The sequence below is a fragment of the Pan troglodytes genome, chromosome 12, assembly GCF_028858775.2.
Source record: "Pan troglodytes isolate AG18354 chromosome 12, NHGRI_mPanTro3-v2.0_pri, whole genome shotgun sequence".
Lineage (NCBI taxonomy): Eukaryota > Metazoa > Chordata > Mammalia > Primates > Hominidae > Pan > Pan troglodytes.
This window is the reverse complement of record NC_072410.2, coordinates 75,674,543-75,694,099: the sequence shown is the minus strand read 5'-3', so window position 1 is coordinate 75,694,099 and position 19,557 is coordinate 75,674,543. Positions and strand designations below refer to the sequence as shown.

General features: G+C 53.2%; 1 protein-coding gene across 13 annotated transcripts in view; it reads left to right on the top strand.

The window, feature by feature from the left end:
* Window positions 1-19,557, top strand: part of TTC7A (tetratricopeptide repeat domain 7A) — a 158,737-nt gene that overhangs the window by 80,203 nt on the left and 58,977 nt on the right. For 12 of the 13 annotated variants that reach the window (XM_016948483.4, XM_063789883.1, XM_009442429.5 and 9 more), the window contains 3 exons: window positions 8,856-8,993; window positions 9,575-9,658; window positions 14,271-14,375. In XM_016948483.4, the coding sequence (XP_016803972.1) occupies window positions 8,856-8,993; window positions 9,575-9,658; window positions 14,271-14,375 (327 nt within the window). Of the gene's footprint in view, window positions 1-1,617; window positions 1,829-8,855; window positions 8,994-9,574; window positions 9,659-14,270; window positions 14,376-19,557 lie in introns of all 13 variants that reach the window. The other variant, XM_063789881.1, reaches the window with a different exon arrangement.

Genomic DNA, 19,557 nt, shown 5'->3' with positions numbered 1-19,557 from the left:
TCAGCTTCCCGAGTGGCTTGGATTACAGGTGCGTGCCACCACACCTGGCTGATTTTTGTATTTTTAGTAGAGACGGGGTTTCACCATGTTGACCAGGCTGGTCATGAACTCTTGACCTCAGGTGATCCACCTGCCTCAGCCTCCCAAAGTGCTGGGATTACAGGCATGAGCCACTGTGCCCGGCCTAAACACTGGTTATTTTGTGGCCTTTGTGTACTGAGGCTTCCAGTGCAATTTACAGGTAGGTGGTGAAAGGCTGGAAACGGGGTCGTCTGTTAGGTCCTTTCTCAGCTAGGGAGGTTCCAAGCTGATTAGGTGAGCATTATGTTGAGTCATATGAAATTGCCAATTTTCAATGGTTTATGACCTGCAAAAACAACAGTTTCATATAGTTCAGTCTAATACTGTATGTTCCCATCTTACAGATGACAAAAGTGAGGTCCAGGACAGGTATGGCTGTTGGTCAAGGTCATATACTAATAAGCCTTGAAGCCATGACTCGAACATGTCCTTCTCCCTCAGCAGTTTCCAAGCCCCAGGACGCAGGGCTCCTGGACTTCCATCCTGGTACTTCCCTTGCCCACTGCTCTAATCCTTGGTCTTAAGTGTAAAAGGCCAAGGAGGTGACTTTGGGGATCAGAGGGCTTTGTAAAAGGGACAAGCCTGTCAGGGTGAGGATGGTCATAATTTTTCTCCTGGTAGGAGTGAAGCTGAGCTCTGTCTTCCCAAGTCATTTTCTGTAGCCTCTGCTTGATCTGAGTCCTCAGGACAGAGTTCAGATGCCTTTCAGTTAAGGCTGTCCACCCACCCCCAAACCCTCCAAGTGGAGAATGGCCTTTTACAGAAACATGGCCCGTGCTTGGAGCCAGGTGGGTTTTCCTGAGTATGCGATCTCCTCCAAGCAGCTCTTTCCCTTTTGTAAGACAGTGTGGCTGGCAGCCTGCCTCAGAGACTAGGGGTTATGGGGTGGGTGAGTCTGGGTTGGCTGGCCAGGTGGTGTCCTGGGAGATTCCCTGTGGCATAGGAAACAGAGGCACTGCCCAGATGCTGTTTGCACTGAGGCTGGGAGGAGGCACCTCTTGTGGGGTTGGCTGGTTTGTTTCCCCTTAGGCACACCCAGCCTGTTAGACATTCAGAAACTTGAGGGATTTGGGGGAGAGTATTGGCAATGAACTTAGTTTTAGTGTTTCATCTGCAGTGACCTTTCCCCCGGCTGCTGGATCTGGCCTCTGTGGCTGGGAATGGTTTCTCTGAGTGGCCAGACCTGCCTTTTCTCCTGCCTTTGTTTTAAATTCTCCTTCCCTCCAATCTCGAACTCCCAACCTCAAGCTATCCACCCACAACCTCCAATCTCATTCTTGATCAGTGAGAGGACTAGGGTATGGGTTCCACTCTACCAGCCTCCCAAGCTCCTGCCCTGATACCTCTCAGCTGAACCCCAAGGCTCCATGTACCTGCAGGGTTTTCCTCATCCCGCTTTGATGTTGGCTGGGTTTGGCTACAAATGATGGGCTTGGGGAGAAACCTCTAGAACAGCAGCTGGTGACCTTGGCTGCTACTTAGGTTCTCCTAATACCTGCAGAATGCATTATGCTGCAGTGAAAGCTTTTTCCGCAGAGCCAACCCAGGAGGCATCATCATCATTGCTTCCACCTCCAGGACATCCAGAGCAGCTGCTGCAGGAAACGGTGTTTGCAGGCTTCCTTGTTTTGTGGTTTGGAACTCAGGAGTGACTGTGTGGTGTGGGGCTGCTACCTTGGATATGGTTTTTATTACAAGCTGACTATGTGCGATCAGAATGAATGAGGGAGACCTTGTCTTTCAAGAGGTAAATAGAAACCTTACTAATGCTTTCACAGGAATGCAAGGAGGATATAAGATATAACTGGTTGAAGATGATTTCTGTTTTGGACCTAGTTTTGGGTCTTCGGAGCCAAAATGACATTTAAAAATCCACGTACTTATCATTGATTCATTCATATATCTATCACCGACCCACTTTACCATTTATCCTTCTGGCCATCTACCCTCCCATCATTTCTGCATCCGCCCATCCTCCTACCCACCATTCATTCGTCCACTTATTAATCCATTCATCTACCATCCATCCATCCACCCATTAATCCATTCATCCACCATCCATCCACCCATTCATTCATCCATCTACCCACCCACCCACCAACCATGCATCCCCCTACCCATTCATCCATTTATCCATCCACCTCGCATTCATCCATCCACCCTTTCATCCATCCATCTACCCACCATTCATCTATCCACCTATTCATCCACCTATCATTCATCCATCCACCCATCATTCCATCCATCCCCCATTCATCCATCCAGCCACCTACCAACCCTGCATCCACCTACCCATTCATCCATTCATCTGTCTATCCACCCACCATGTATCCATCTAATCTTATTCAAGGAGCTACAGCATGCGGGACCATGCTCAGCAATGTAAAGACAACGATTAACAGTTCAATCATAGTTCCTGTCCCAAATGGACTCCCATCTACTGCAGTTTGTACCCAGGGATGTGGAGGAAATCCTGGTCCCCAAATCAGAAGGAATGACTCCAGCCTGCTGAACCTCAAATGTAAATTCTTGTTTTTGAAAGAACCGTGTATCAAACCAGCCTGATTTTCTGAGACAGCTGGGGAACTAGGAGATACAGGAATCTTTCTTATTTCTGAAATACTGATCTGGGGCATAAAAATATGTGCTAAAGTAAACTGAACCCTTGGATCCCTGTTTCATTCAGCTGGCGAACAAGTTGCTGCTCTTAGAAATGGAAAGGGTACAGAGCCCTGGTGTTGAGAGTGGGGTGGATAGGTAAGTCTCTGGGTCCTGGGACTCTGCAGATTAACAGACTTTGTGCCATGCCCAATGCTGGGCATCTGGCTGTTTGAATCTTGAATTTACCATTCACAATCTGTGTGGCCTGGGTGAGCTTCTTACCACCCTGAGCCTTGGTTTTCTCATCTGTAAAATGGAGCTAATAAGATCTTTCTTGTATGACTTTGGTGAATTAAATAAGAAAATGAATGTGAAGTGCCTGGTACATTTTGGTTGTTCAATATGTCCTGATAAATGTCCTCATTCTGTCCTGATAAATACTTGATTCTGACTTAGTCATTTTTGAAAATGTTCAGGTCTGATTGGGAGATAAACTGGATTAAGGGTGCCATTCAGTTAAAAAAAAAAAAAAGTGCTTCCTGGGCTTGATTCCATTAGGGATTCAGCAGATGAGCACAGATTGTTTCAGCTTTTGGGATCTGGTTTGTTCTAACACAAGGCCCTGCTCTGCTGAAGGCTGAAGCGGTGAAGGGTCTGATAACACTGCCAGCTTAGAGCCCTTGGTTCAGTGGAGGTGGGAGAGCCTCTCTCTCTAACCGGCAGAAAGAGCTGTTTTTTCTGCTGCAGGAACCTGACGCAGCAGGAGCTCGGAGGCTGGCGTGGGCCTGGCCTGGGTCGCTGGGTGGATGGGACATGTCACAGAGCATGTTATTTCTTGGCTCTGTGGACTGGCAGCTCGAGAGCCAGTGGTAATTATGTCTGCTGGTGGGGACGACAGCACAGGGGGAGCATGACAGTGTCCTCCAGGGAGGGGGCAGGTGCTGGGTACAGATACTGCCAGGAGACTTGTTTCTGGGGTAGTTTTGCGGGGGCTGAGGGTGGCTGCAACAGGCCCTGAGCCTTGTTCCTTGGCCAATGGAGAGCCTGTTTTTGAGAATGCGGTTGATCAGGGCCTTGGACTTGTTGCCCAGGGAACATGTTCTTTGCAGAGAAGCAGCACCCAGGGCCTGATGGGAGAAGCCTGGCCTTGTGTTTTGCTTCAGTTCTTTTGTAAGCAGAGCCAGCCCAGGGTCTCTTATGGCATGGATGAGGCTATTGGGCACTTCCTCGGAGGTACCTGGAGGTACAGAAGGAGCCAGGAGTGAAGTCAGAATGTCTAGGCTCTAATTTAGGTCCCATCCCCCTGTCTTGTATGCATTGGAAAGCTTACCTGGCCTCCCTTAGTCTTCTCATCTGTAAAATAGGCTGAGAGTACACAGAAGATTATTGTGAGCATTGTGAGATGCCGTACAGAACATGCTGCACATGGTAGTTTCCTTTCCTTCTCTTAGACTGGAGCCCTGTTTATGTCCAGGGTTAGAGAGGAGAAACAGGGCTGGGCAGAAGGAGAGGTTAGTGCTGCCTGTGGCCCTGCAGCCACCAAAGGATCAGGACTAGTCTTGTATCTTACTAGGTTGGAAAAAGCTGGCAGAGGAGCTCCCAGGCAGCTAGAGCTCAGGCAAGCAGCAGCAGTCCCAGACTGGCCGACTGAGGGAATGGGGGGTGGTTCAGCCTCAGCTCCCTGGGACCTTATGCAAGGTAGTTCATCTTCTGGGGCTCAGTGTCCTCATCTGCAGAGGGTGGGGGGTGGTCAGTGGTTTCATCCCTGCCCAGGGTTACTGTGAGGCCAGATGAGACGGTGGATGTGACAATTCAGCTTCTAAAGGAGTAATGCAGGCCGGGAGCGGTGGCTCACGCCTGTAATCCCAGCACTTTGGGAGGCCGAGGCGGGCGGATCACTTGAGGTCAGGGGTTCAAGACCAACCTAGCCAACATGGTGAAGCCCCGTCTCTACTAGAAATACAAAAAAATTAGCCAGGCGTGGTGGTGGGTGCCTGTAATCCCAACTACTTGGGAGGCTGAGGCAGGAAAATTGCTTGAACCCAGGAGGCGGAGGTTGCAGTGAGCCGAGACCACACCACTGCTCTCCAACCTGGGCAACAAGAGCGAGACTCTGTCTCAAAAAAAAAAAAAAGAGTAATGCATGTCACACGCATAGGGCTGGCTATTTGACCAAGAGTAGTCCCTGCCTTGGGTTTCTCACGGGCCAGCCTGCCTGAGGCCTTTCCCTAAGGTCCCATGTTTGCTTCATGGATACTTGGTCAAAGACCAGAAATGTGTTATGCTAGCAGTGCTGAGCTGTTGGGTGATGGGTGTATGGGGACTAGCGTTGTTTCTTTGGCTTCTCCTCTTCTGACCTGCCAGAAGGCTTGCAGTGAATGTTCTTTAATTGAGGAGGGGCTACCCTAGGAGAACAGCCGGAAGGACAAAGGCTGGGAGCAGGACAACTACACAAGCCCTAGGTTTAAATCCCGGGATTAAATGCATGGATTAAACGGAGCAGTGCATCCCCAGCGCTGGGCAGCCTTGGGGTGGGTGTGGGGGTTATGGCAGTGCACACTAGGCAGGGAGAAACCAGAGGAGAACATTCTGTCATTATTCTAAGAACAGTGAGGAAGAGATGGTGAGAAGATTTAATGTTCATGTATTACTTTAAGGGTCACAAGTGCATTCACATCTGTTACTGCATTTGATCTAGAGGATTTTCTAATGAAAGAAAGCAGGATTCTGAGGCCACTTCAATGGTGGAAGGGAAAGAATGTGGCTGGGACTAGGTCAGAGCTACTCCCAGAGCATGGGGGTACACCATGTGGCCTGAGGGCAGCGAGCCAGGGAGGAGGGAGCAGGACAGCTGGGGGTGCTGGGAAGGAACTGATGCTCCCATAGTGTCTGAGGCCCTGGCCTCAGAGGCTGGCCCTGGCCCCTGAGCTGCACATTAATTCTATTCTGCTGTGGCTTACCCACCAGCCCCCATGCCTGCCTTTTCTCTGTCCCATTTCCCCCTACCCCTCCCTGTTGCCATGGTTACACACACAGGCACTGCCCAGCAACCACCAGGAATATTTCACTTCGGCCCTGCCCCAAAGCCATAGTAATCACTCAGCCCACTTCTGCTTCTGACTGGGGAATCACAGCCCTCTCTTGCACAGGCCCCAGTTCGCACCAGTCCCTAGGACCCCCAGGGAGCCTTCCTGGCTGCCTGCCTATTGAGGGCCTATCACCAGCCTGAGGATTTGTGCTGCCGCTGCTGCTAGTATGCTCCTCTCTTCTGTTCCTATTCTTCTGACCTAATTAACGCCCAGTTCTGAAAATCCACCCCTCCCTCTGCCAGACACAAATTCAGACACTGTTCTCTTAAAGGTCAAGGTCTAGGGTGGACAGGGGGAGGTTTCCACTCCAGGCCCAGAATCTTTCTCTCCTGAGTGTCACACCCTGCGAAGGCAGGTTGAGTCAAGTTCTGTGTGTGAGGCTGTGCCTGGGGCCAGGAGTCTAGCCATGAGCAAGAACTGGTGAACCAGACGGGGGCATGTCAGCTGAGGCATGGGCTGGGTTGGGGGAGGACAGGAGAGGCCTGACCTCTCCTGGTGAGATGAGTTAGGGATGGTGCTGTAAGAGGGTGGTCCTGAATGGGGTTGTGAGGAGGTAGAAGGTGTCCAGGTTGATAGAGGGAACTGCAGCATGACCGAAGATGGGCCATGGTGACTGTAGGGACCAGCAAGGGGTTCCATGTCACTGGAGAGAAGCCCGCCAGTTAGGCTGCCCCAGAAAGGAGTTTAGATTTTATCCCGATGGCCATAGTGATGGCTCGCAGCCCACTATCCCCTGAACAAGATTGGTCTGCACGGACAGGCAGGAGGGTCCCCAGACCCTGGATGTGCCCAGCCAAGCTTCTTCCCACCCCTGCAGACTGCCTGGCTCCACCTGCTCCCATCATAACCTCTTGCTTCCACCAGAATTCCAGGTCAGCTTCCACTCGGGGATGTGCATCCTATAATGCTGCTCCTTCCTGTTCTCCCCATGGGCAGGGCCTCTGTGCCCCCGTCCTCTCACTCCCGAGCCACTCTTGCCTGTTGGAGGCCGCCCCTGTGGGTCCCCACCCTGGGTGGCCAGAGCTGGGGAGCTGCTGGAGGTGACGGAGTGGGGCAGTACATCGCCGGGGACAGAACGAGGGCTGTATTCCTAGTTGGCTCAGGGGACTAGCTCCTGCCAACCCTCTCCCTAGAATTTCTTCTCTCTTCCTGTTGGTGGCTCTGTGGGTGGACTTCACTGGGAAGGAGGGGGATTTCTTGGCACCTTCTTTCTCCACTCCTCTCCTTCAACCCTTTGGAGCTCCTGAGCGGCTCCTGTTCCACAGGCTGACTCCAGAGCTCAGCCTTGCCGGGATTTCCAGGCATCCCGGCACCCTCTCCTGGGCCATCTAAGTCCATGGGGGCATGGGCAGCACTCACCAACTGTGGCAACAGGGCAGCCATCAGAACCCCTGGCCACCAGTCTCTCAGTGACTGAGCTGTCCCCCAGGGTGAGTCACTTCCTTGGGTCTTGGAGGTGTTTTGGCTTCCGGAGGCTTCTGGGAGGACTCCCTCCAGCCCTGCACTGCAGGACACACCCAGAGCCTGTGGTCTGGAGGCCTCAGGGGCTTGGGCTTCTGCCTCCAGCGCCTCACCTGGAGGAGGGGAGAGCAGTCCTGCCCAAGGGAAGCTGTGAGGCCCACTTGCTGCATAGGAGGGATGGGGTAGCTCTGATGAGGGAGATCTGGGTTTTTAGGGCTGGCAGCTCCTTTTTATTCAGTTAGGAAGGCTGAGTCCTTGGTCTTGAGGTCCTGTGTATGGAAGCAGAGGAGGGCAAGTACTATTGTACAGAAGGAGGCTCAGACAGAGGGAGGGAGATGCAGGAGACAGCCCCATTTGGCAGAGGGGAATGAGCAGGAGAAGGGAGGATGCTGGGGGCGGCCCCCAGCAGCATCTGCCCAGAACACAGCTCTGCCCAGCTCCCGCACAGCCCTTGGAGTGGGGGTGGATATGTTACCATTTCTGGCCCCAGAGTGTCCTCTGCCTAAGTCCCTGCCCTGTGGCTGCTTGGAGGCCCCCGTGACTCCTGCAGCTGCGGAGCTTCTCCCTTTCCACCCTTTTGCCCCCAGCCTGCGTGTTGCCCCCAGGGTACAGAGGTGGGCAGAGGGGTGGGACTACCTGCACATACCAAAGAACACAAGAGTCCCACATCCTTGATGGGGAGCTTCTGGCTTGGTGATGAGGAGCTCCCCTCTTGGAATTAGACAGAATTTCCCGCTCATACAGCACATTTCCCTCTCCTACCCCCACCCCCAGCAGCCATCTGGCAACTCTGTGAGCTACTGAAATCCTCGGCGCTGGACGCCAAGAGCAGAGTTCTTGAGTGTGGGGAAGCTCTCCCTGGGGAGGGACGGAGGAGAGTTTCCATGGTTGGAAGGAGCCAGGAGAGGGTCCGGGCTGGACACAGAGAGGAAGGGAGGGGGGGCCCTGGGAATGTCGTTGTCAAAGCTACTTGAGAGGCTGAAGAGGAAGAGAAGAGGGCACTGGGGGCCACAGCCCAACCTCCCCACCAAGAGTCAAGCAGCAGAGCCACCTACCCGATCTAGGCACTTTCACATCTTAGCCAAAACTCCTGCTGTAATTGTGAGAATTGCAAACACACCAGGGACTGTTCCATAAAACGACTGGCCTGTGCTCCTCAAAAATGCCAGTGTCATGAGAGAGAAAAGTGGAGGGCTGCTTCCAGATACAGGGAGATTAAAGAGACATGGCACCTGAATACAAGGTATGATCCTGGACTGGATCCTGGACAATAATAGTTATATAGAGAGAGGAACATTGAGGAAGGGTTTTCGGTTATGAGACTATTCTTGCAACTTTTCCGTAGGCTTGAAATTTTGTAGAATAACAAATTGAATACCAGAAGCTTGACCCCTCAGAACTGCTCCCTCACCTAAACTGGGCTAAGGGTGAAGGATTTTCTCTCTTGGAGAGGGCCTTTGTGGAGATAGGAAAAGGCCATTTCTGGGAGTGTGGCCATCTTTCTGGCTTGGGGCAGTGGCAAAAAGGTGATAGCGGCTGGGCCAGCAAGGTGGGGGCCCTGCGAAGACAGACACCTGCTTATCTACTCTCCTCACTCTTTCCCAAACAATGTCCCACCCACAGGCAACTCGAGATGTGGTGCTGAGCCGGGTGCCGGAGCAGGAGGAGGACCGGACAGTGAGCTTGCAGAATGCCGCAGCCATCTATGACCTCCTGAGCATCACGTTGGGCAGAAGGGGACAGTACGTCATGCTCTCGGAGGTACGGCCAGCCATGCAGCCCACCGCACTCTCCAGAGTCAGGTGGTCTGTAAAGGAAATCAGACAGAGCCATTTGTCCCTTCTCCACCTGTCATTCCCCTGCCAGGCTGCTCTGCTGCTTTGACCTCGGCAAGTTGTACAAGTCTCAGCTTCCTCATTGGTGAAATATGGGTAGTTAGAGAACCCACCTGACAAGGTTGTTGGGGAGAGTGCATGTGAAAGGCTGAGAACAGTGCCATGCACAGTAATAATAAATGTTCGCTGCTATTTTTATTACATGTCTGCGTTTTGAAAGCACTTTCACAAATCTTATTCCATTTGCTCTTTGCCATCACCCTGTGAGATCATTCACATGTTAAGGAGGTGAACTGAGGGCCTGAGAGGGTGAGAGACTTGAGTAGGGTCACACAGCATGCCAGGGGCAGGAACTGGGTTTCGGCAGGGTGTCTCCCAGGAGCCAAGTGCGGGCCTCCTGCAGCCTCCCAAAAGCGGTGACTTGGGCAGTAACTACCCTGGAAGGGTGCGGATGGCTGGGGTGGGAGGACCCCTGGTGGGTAAGTGCTGACTATCTCCCCTCCCCAGTGCCTGGAGCGAGCCATGAAGTTTGCGTTTGGAGAATTTCACCTTTGGTACCAGGTGGCCCTCTCCATGGTGGCTTGTGGGAAGGTAAGGCCCAGGGGGCGCTAGGGGTTGCACACTCACCCGCAGGGGGCTCTGCTGAGATGGACAGAGGGGCTTTTCTGGCCAGGGGAGAGGGTGGGGATTATCCTGCCGCTGGTTTGAACCTCCGGGAGAGTGAGGGGCGTGGGGTGGGCCACACAGACACCTTGTGTGAATTCCTGTCCACGTGCGAGCTATGAGCGTGCCGGTGTGCAGGTGTGAGTCTGTGGATGCTTTTCTCTGAGCGTGCGTACATGCATGGGAGCACTGTATCCTCTGTGCTGAAGAGCCAATAATGTGACTGCATGTGGTGGATATGAGGTGCATCCAGGTGAGTGAACATTGTTCCACGTGGGCTGTAGTTCTCATCCTGTCCACTGAGCATAGCATCAGGAAATGGCCTGCTTGTGGACTGGAGACTTGCCTCGGAGGGGAAGCTTAAAGGGCAGAGCAGAACAGCAGCACCCACAAGGGAGTTCGGAGGGAGTACTGCATGATGCATGGGGCTGGGAGCACCTGCATGGGGACAGGGCCTGGCAGGACGCTGCCCGGAGCAAGGAGCACCGGGCATGAGTTCACTCTCTATCCACCCAGCTCCGGTGCCATCACCCCTGCTTTTTGCTCCGATCAGAATTATACTTACATAAGCCTCTATTTTAAGCAGTGACATGAAAGGAAAACCTTTCTGGAGCTGAGTTCTGAGGGTGTTGGGGCTGAGGATGCTATGAATGCAGGAAATAAGGTGGCATGAGCTTGCAGATTGTTCCAGGAGCTGTAAATATCCAGAGCCCTTTCATGGGGCTGAGGGAATTCCTCGCCCCCCTGGCCCATCTGTGCCACGTTCCATTTCTGGCCCTGCAGCCGTCTCTGAGGAGGGCCCTCCTGGCTTGCCAGTGCCTCCTCCACGCATCAAGGGCGTGCCAGCCAGCTCGGGGCCTCGGCAGCCGAGGCAGGCCAGGCCCTGGCAGGGAGGGGGAAGAGGAGCAGGTGCTGCAGCCTGAGTGCGGGGAGAGGCTTGCTGGGGAGCCTTCCCTGCCCCCATCTGCTGGGCATGTGTCTTTCCAAACCTCTCTCCTCTCCCCCATCACATCGGACACCTCACAGAGCATCTTGAAGTCACAGCATGATCTCCTTGGCTCTGTGCTCAGCAGGGTCTTGTCAAGGCTCAGGGAGAATTCAGAACACAGGGCAAGGCCCTGGCCCTCCAAGGGTTAGGGAGTGAGAGAAACCCTCCTACAGAACTGCAGGCAAAGGAGACAATGTGGGCAATGGTGAAGGGGCTGGAAAAGACGAGCTGGCCGTGGGGATGGGGACAGGAAGGTGTTGAAGGCACCGGTCAGCCTGGGGTAGTAGGGACAGGGCCGGGAGGAGGTGGAGCTGGAGCTTCCATGGAGCCTGGGCAGACAGCTCACAGTTGCATGGGCAGGTTCTTCCTACCTCTGGGAAACACAGAAAACCCGTCTAATCTTGGGACAGTGAGTACAGGTGGGAGAGGCCTAGGGCCAGAGCAGTGGTTCGCACCCTTCTGTGGGTCCTGGACTCCTTTCAGGAGGTAAGGGAAGCTGAGGACTCCTGCTCAGAAAAATTCACTGCACGTGCAAGTTAGCTTTAAATCTGAGAGAGGCTCCTAGACGCTCTCCAGGCTCAGTCAAAGGTGTCGTGATAGCCTGGGAGGTAAGGAGTCTTCTGCCTCTGACTAGCTGGACTCAGAGAGATCCAGACACAGCCTGGCACCATCCCAGCATCCAGGGAGCTGGTTTCGCGACTTGGCTTCTTCACAGATGAGCAAGGTGGGCCCGGGAGTGGGCTTGCATCAGGGAGTTAAGATTGGCCAGTTGCTCATGCATGAGGCTTCATGGGCTGGAGACACTGTGTGTTCGGTGCAGCAGGAGATTGTTCTGGAAAGCATTCTCCACCCCCCTTGGGAACCCTGCCCACCAAATCAGTCTGCCTGATTGTCCCAGGCAGCCCTCAAGAGTGGCCAGACCTTGCCTTTGCTGAAAGCCTAAGGTGGAATCAAGGGCCTGTATCTGTGATTATGCCCGAAAGGCCTTCCAGAAGGTGAGTCTGGGTAGTTGAACCTGCAGGAATAATGGATGAGTTCCGTGACATGATTTAGGTCGTTCCTTCTCTTGCTCTCTGTGCGGCAATTGCATTGGCTGTGTTGCTAGGTAACCAGCATGACAAAAAAAAAAAAAAAAAAAAAGCTGCTGCTCCGGCTGCTGAGTCCTCAGATGGCTCCTTAAATAGCAGCGTTTTTTGGTGTACGTGGGGGTGGGGTGGAAGGGGCTGGAATGCAGAGGGTCAGGGTTAGAGAACCCTGTGTGGCAAGGATCCAGAGTTCAGCAGCCATGAGAAGCAGGCCGAGGAGAAGCCTGAGGCTTGCTGGGGTGTGGATGGAGGGGCCTTGGGGAGGGACTTGGAGTGGTGTTCCCAGGGCAGGGCCTCAGGAGGAGGTAGATAGCCTGACAGTGCCTTCAAGCCCCTCGGGCACCCTGGCACCCGCCCACACTGGGCACCCTGTGGAGTCTCCCAGCCTGCAGGAGCCGGTCACCTGCTAACACCCTCTTGTGCTTGGCCTCCTACCCTCTTGTTTCCAGAGAGAGCCATGGGGGTGGTGGCCTTTTTTGTCTCTCCCACCCTTTCTGTGGGGTCCTTTGAGGAAAGAGCCATGACCTCATCCCCTTTCCTGAGTGACCGCACAACGCCTAGCCCAGTACTGGGTGAGAGCACACCCTCGGCAAAGACACCCGCAATTAACCTAATAAGTCTGAGCCAAAGCCCAGGGAAATCTATCACGTCTGGGTTGAGAAAAGCTCTTCCTTAGATGGCGGGGAAAAGGGGAGGCCAGCTGGAGGGAGGCGGGGTGTCCAGGGTGGACATAGACCATTCGGATCCTAGCTGTGCACCTGCCAGTTGCTCATACCCTGCTGTAGACAGGCGAGCCTTCCAGAGCCTCCGTTTCCTTCTGTACCTCCAGAGTTGCTGGGGGGATATGAGAGCTAATTAATGGGGGGTTGCTTGGCCCACAGTAGGGCCCAGTACATGGGAATTGTCATAGTTACACACAGGTACCTGTAAACCTGGAGGTCACACAGGTACAGGGGTGTACACACTGGGAGGATTACTGCTGAGTTTCTTAGAAAAGGTTCCAGCCCAGAAAGAGAGTGTGTGTGTGTGTGTGTGTGTTTTTTTGGTGGTGGGGGGGGACAGGGGAGGGGGCGCGCAGGGAAACAGGCCGCCTTTCTGGCCAAGTTGCTCATCATAGAGGCAGTGTAGGGTAGTGGTTAGAGCCAGGCTACGTTCAAACCTCAGCTCAGCCATTCATAGGCTGTGTGGCTTTGAACAAGTTACCTAACTTCTCCGCATTTCAGTTTTCCCATCTGTAAAGTAGAGTCAGAGTATCTGCATCATAAGATTGCTGTAAAAATTAAATCACTTGGTATTTAAAATGCACTTAGAACAGGGGTCTCCAGACTCTTTTCTGTAAAGGGTCAGATAGTAGACGTTGTTGACTCTGCAGGCCCAACAGTTTTTTGCAACTATTCCACTCTGCTACTGTATCAGGAAAACAGCCATATACAGTATGTAAATGAATGCACATGGCTGTGTTCCAGTAAAACTTTATTTACAAAAATAGGCAGAGGGCCAGATTTGGCCTGTGAACTGTTTTGCCATCCCCAGACTTAGGACAATGCCTGCACATCCCAAGATCTGGATAAGTGTTTGCTGCTGCTGTTCTTCTCATTACTGTTATTGGTAACATTCTTGTCTGGCTGTGGCTGCCCCGCGCCGCCCAGCCCTCCTTCACACTTGGCCGTCCTCAGCAGGTCCAGTCTGAGTCCCTGAAGCCTGGGGGGATCCTCAGATTACTGTCTGGAGGTTCTCTCCGGCTCTGCCAGTTTAGAACATCTCCCCTTCCTCTCTGCCAGCCTTTATACGACCCCCAACCCGGCCATTGGCCATGCCTCCAGAGTCCTTATTTATTTATTTGTTTGTTTGTTTGAGACACAGTCTCACTGTGTCACCCAGGCTGGAGTGCGGTGGCACAATCTCGGCTCACTGCAACTTCCACCTCTTGGGTTCAAGCGATTCTCGTGTCTCAGCCTCCTGAGTCGTTGGGACTATGGACACACGCCTCCACACCTGGCTAATTTTTGTATTTTTAGTAGAGACGGGGTTTCACCATGTTGGCCAGGCTGGTCTCGAACTCCTGAGCTCAAGTGATCTGCCTGCCTCGGTCTCCCAAAGTGCTGGGATTGCAGGCGTGAGCCACCATGCCCAGCCCTCATTTAGAGAGCCCCTTTCTACCTCTAAAATTTCTGTGCTTGAAATTTGAATTCCTTGGGGAGACCTTCCATTCGTTTTCATGTTAGCTGTCATCATGTTACCTAAAGAGCAAGGGTCACAGCCTCTAATCTTCAGATGAGGAAACTGAGGCCCAGGGAGGGATTTGCCTGCCGACACTGCCTAGGCTTCTCTGCCCTGGACCTCTTCCTGGCTCCTGAGAGCAAAGGGATACAGAGCAAGGCTTGGTTGTTTGGGAAGCTCGCCCCACTGTGGGCCCTTGAGATCCAGGACTGTGAGTGACAGTGTTTCCTGCTCTTTTTTTCTGCAGTCAGCCTACGCTGTGTCCCTGCTGCGGGAGTGTGTGAAGTTGCGGCCCTCGGACCCCACCGTGCCCCTGATGGCCGCGAAGGTCTGCATCGGGTCCCTTCACTGGGTGAGTGAGCTGTGAGGGCAGGTCCCAGAGGCCTCCTGTGGGGAGGGTGGCAGCAGCTGGCTGTGCACGTCTTGACGTGTATGTGAGGGTGCATGCAGAAGGTGGAAAGGATGGGAGCTACCAGGCAGATGGGCCTGGGCAGGGAGAAAGTCTCTGAGGAGCTAGCTGCCAGCCTCCAATGGCAGGGTCCCCTGACTCAGGATGGTGTCTGGTTTGGCAGTTCAGCCTTGAACTGTGGCCTCCAGAGAGTGAAACATAAGGAAGTAGAGGTGTTCCCCACCTGCCCAGCAGCAGAGTTGTAGGTAAGACCTTGAGTTACCTGGACCAGCCTCATCATTTCTGAGGCTTCAGATGACCTTAGCATCCAATCTGCAAGGGCCTGCAAGGCGCGATTCTGGGGGCAGAGCTGCTCTTGGCGGAATGGGAAGTTGGTCTTTTCTGTCAGCCCCTCTCCTTCCTCTTGGCTCCAGCCCTCCAGGGCCCTGCTCTGTGCTCCGCTGCCTGCTTACTGCTCTCTGCAGAAGCAGCTGAACTGTTAGGAGGCTATGGCTCCAGGTCTGCTCTTTCCCCAGTTGGAGGCCTTTAACCCCCCAGTTGGGGGTTGCAGGCTCCTGAAGACTCCCATGAGATCAGCAGCTTGGAGTAGTGAAGGAGAACAGTGCCAGGAGCCCAGGTCCCCCGCCTTGCTGTAGTCCTCCTGCCCTGGGTCTGCTCGGATGCTGCTCCAGGCCTATGGGGGCTCTTGGGCCACGGCACTGGGCCCCAGCAATGGGGCCTCTGCGCAGGTATCTCTTCCGACTGGGGGCCCACTTCTGGATAATCTTTGCTTTCTTCAGTCCCAATCAGCTTGCTGATGTCAGCCTCCTATTTCTACCCTCTCAAGCAACACAGAGCAAGCGCATCCTCCCTCCCACATGATGGATATCAGGCCCTTCTCCACCCACATCTCCCCAGTTCCTTCATCTGCTCTCCGGGCCCAGGGTCTCCTAAAGTGGGCACTTCCCCTGGAGATGGCCTCCCTGTCTTCCAGTTGGCCTGACACCTTCAGCCACCCCCTCACCATTGTGTGCCCAGCTTGTTTTAAGGCAATGGGGGCCAGGCTCTGGGTGCATACAGCAGGAGCTTCATAATTAGCAGCCTTTACAACTCTTCTTGCCACTTTCCCTCCTGTACACAAACAAGTCATGGATTCTGGGGAGGGAGGCAATGAGCTTTCCACAAATTCCGTGTTCCAACCTTTCTTCCCTGGGATTGGAAACTGGCCCCATCCCTCTGCTGGGTCCCCACCTCATCATCGCAGCAGGGCTTGCCTTCTCTCTGCTCCAGGGAGTCAGTCCTCCCAAGCACAAAGAGGCTGGATGAAAAGAGCACCTTTCCCCTTTTCCACCTGGTTCTCAGATCCCTGTGTCTGAAGTGCCCCATCCCCTCTGTGGCTGATCAGGAGGAAGGGAAAGTGTGGCATCTGGCTCGTGTTCTTTATGCTGTCATTTAGGCTGGGGAGAATTACGTGAGATCAGTCCTGTAATGGGCTCTGGGCTTTGGAAGGAGCAGTGTAATGAGGTAGTTAAGAGTTTCACTGCCCACCCACTGGGTACCCTAGAGTAAGGCACCTAACCTCACTGTGCCTCAGTTTTCTCATCTGTAAAATGGAAACAGTAAGTCTCCTCGGGTGGGACATAAATGACCAAGTAGGGAGAGGGCTGGACAGGTCAGGGAGGCATCATGGAGGAGGCAGCCTCAGACTGAACTCAGAGGGCAAGAGAGGATACAGGAGGGCCAAAACCAGGCCCTTGCATCACAGCTTGCTTTCCCCCACCTCATGAGTATCAGGGAACCCTTGGTTCCCAGGTCTTTTGGGGAAGACAGTTGGCACCCAGAGGTAGGGCGACCTTGTGAGCAAGCACTTCAGATGCAGGTGGCCCATGGGTGCTGAGCACGTGCAGCAGAGGGTGGAGATATGAGCCAGAGTGTGCAGAGCAGGTGGGCTCCCCGACCCCAACTCAGGCCGCTGCTTGCTCCTAGGGCTTCTGAGAGGGGCCTCAAGCTCATCTCTGAGATGAAACCCAAAATACCCATCTCTGAGGGGGTGTAGCGGGGGAGGGCATCTGTGCCCCTCAAGGCTGCCAGCTCTGAGGTAGCTGTGGGTCCACCCAGCCAACGGCCGCCCTTGCCAGGAAGCCCTAAATTTAGGTCTTCCCACCATGCAGGAGCTGTTTCCCTCAGCAGCATAATTACAGTAATTATGTGCATTCAGATTACATGGTAATAAAATTAGGATCAAATCAGTCCAAATTGAAATCAGATGAGTTAGGAGCAAAGTAATCAATGACAACATAAATAGAAAAGCCCAAAAGGAAACTTAAACATGCAGACTTGTCATCAGAATCGAGGAGAAGGGTGAGCTGTTTAACTTCAGCTGAGCAGCATATTTGGGTTCAGGGGCTAGTTTGAGCCAGGGTTTAAATCAGGCACAGGCCAGAGTTATGTCCCATGGGTGGCCCGGGGGTGGGCTCCTGGCAACCTTCCCTGATCTGGAAGCTTCACCCCCTGCACCTCCTACCTGTCTTGGATACAGATCACATCACATTGTGATCATCTGTGTTTCTTGAGTGCAGGAATTATCTGTCTCTTCTTTGAAACCCCAGCCCAGGGTTCAATGCCTGGTGCTCGCTGGATGGATCCTTCTTGCCGATGGACACATTCACTTGGCAATGAATTCTGTCTTATGTGGTGCATGACTTCCCAACTAGATGGGGAACTTGCTCACTTGCCATGTCTTGCACTCTGACCCCCTCTCCCCCACAGGAAGCCTACATATAGTAGGTGCTATACTAGTAACTGACCAAGCGACACACATCCCAACCTGCCAGGAAGGGACCAGATGAGGGATCTGTATTTGGTTTGGGGGTTCTCCCAGCACTCTGCACCTAATTCTTGCTCCCTAGGTGGCACTGTAAAGAGATCAGGCTGTGGTATATCCAAGGGTTCTGAGAAGGGAGGCAACAAGCTCCCCACAAATTTCGTGTTTGAGCCCCTTTTTCTCAAGGACTGGAAACTGGCCCCATCCTTCTGCTGGGTTCCTGCCTCACCATCCCTAGTTCTACAGGGAGGCCCAGAGTGGGTCAGCCCTGTACTCTCTGTTCCTGAGGCTCACAGTGAAAAGAATGGGTCTGCCTGGCAGGCAGGGGGTGTTCGTGCATGAGGCAGGGCACAGATCCCAAAAGGCGGCTCACACCCCCTTCGTCTCCTGCCTTCGCAGTTATTCTGGCTCACGTCAGCCCCCAGCAGGCCCAGCCAAGCCCCATGAGCAGGGGACAGAAATCTGGGGGTGGACAATTTGGCCTGGGTTGCAGAAAGGGAGGCTGAAACTAGGACATTTGAAAAACGAGTTGTGCTGGGTGAAGCTGGACTGGGTGGCCATGTGCCCAGAGGCGGAGCACCTGCTCTTCCCACATCCTGTCCTCATGCCCAGAGCCACTGTTGGACACCCCATACCGGGTCTGGGTCTGAGAGCAAGGTTGTGTCTTGGGGATTGTGGCAGGCAGAGGGACGTGCATGGTCACGTGCTGGCTGGCTGATTCGGGGGTTTGCACCAGGGTGGGAGTAGCTGAGCAGGTTTGGGTTTGGAATGGGAGAGCACTGACCCTGGGGCTTAGCTTGAAGCTCCCCTTGGTGAGGGAGGGCTTCCCAGGCTCTGACTCAGTGACGCCAGCACTGAAATCAGAGAGGCCTGCATGGCAGCCTTCTGCCTTGGCATGCCCAGCCTCCTGCCAGGGTCCCTATTTTTGCAGCAGAAGGAAAGAGAGATGTAAATATTTTTTTGTATCCCTCCAATTATTTAAAATTCATTTAACTTAAAAAGTTGAAACCTTTACAGGAGGCAAAGAGGAAAGGCTATGCATGTGTGGTGTCACACAGACAGCAGAGGAGTTGCAAAATGGAAACAGGGCATGCTTATCTTTGGAAAGGTCTCTGATGCCATCTCTCACCTCCTTCCTGAGGAGGGCAGCAGGGGGTAGTGGAAAAGTGCGTAGGCTTTGGAGGCAGAGATGGTAAAGTTCAAATTTCTGCCTACCCATGTACTCCCACTTACTAGCTGTGTGACTTTGAGGGAGTAATTTACCCTGTCTGTGCCTTGGTTTCCTCATCTGTAGCCTGGAAACAATCATGTCCACCGTTATAGGGTAGCTGTGAATATCAGAGATGACATGAAGAGTGCCCCTGCTTAGCACGCTGCGGGTACCTGAATGGTTGCTATCACTGTTACAGCCCCTTGAAAATAGCAGGCACACAAAAAGGATGCGCCTTGATGTTTTTGACTTCATTTTTCAAATTCAGGGGTGGGCAGAGCCAGGAAGATGGATTAAGTGTTGATGAGGCAGGGGAGAAAGAATGCCAGCCCTCCTGCCACCAGCTTGTAGAAATTGGAAAGAGTGCCTACTACTCCTCCCAGGGAGAAAAAAAGGGGATTTTTCAGTAGAGCAGCTAACAGCAGGTTCCGGGCTCGTGGGAAGGAACTAAGGAGAAGCTGGAGGTGCTGTTAAAAACTCTGCAGGCTCAGAAATGAACTTTCTGTAATTCCCAGAAAGAGAGGAACGAGGGTGAAGATTCCGAGGGTAAACCTTTTTGGCTCACTGCAAGGTGAGGTAACCCTTGAAATGGAAGGCAGTCCTGGGCATTAGCAGAATGTGTGAGCAAGAAGCCAGTCTGTGTAGGGACCAAATTCGAGACACTGGAGAGATAGAGGAACTTGTAAAGTCACAGGAAATTTTTCCTTACTTATGTAACACAAAAACAAAGGATCAAAACATTATGTCCTTCAATGCATCCTTTTCCAAAGGGTCAGAGAGGAGAAAAGTGAAACCCTACGGAAGGTAGCTGTGAATCAGCATCAGGAGACTGGGGTTGGAAATACAGTTCTGCTACTTCCTAGACAGGTGACCTTGGATAGGTAGCTTCAGCTCAGCGACCTGTGCCCTCAGCGCCTTCTGCTGTGAAACACCAATGCCATCAGGTAGCTGTGGTGCTGTGAAAATGCCAGGGGAGCCCCTAATCACTCTAGAATTGCAGAGGACGAGGCAGGGAAAGATCTTCACCTGGGTTTTAGTGGCAAGGTTCCATGGCTGCCCTAGATAAACAAGGCATTCAAGAGCAGTGTATCATTGGGAGAAGGAAGGTTGAA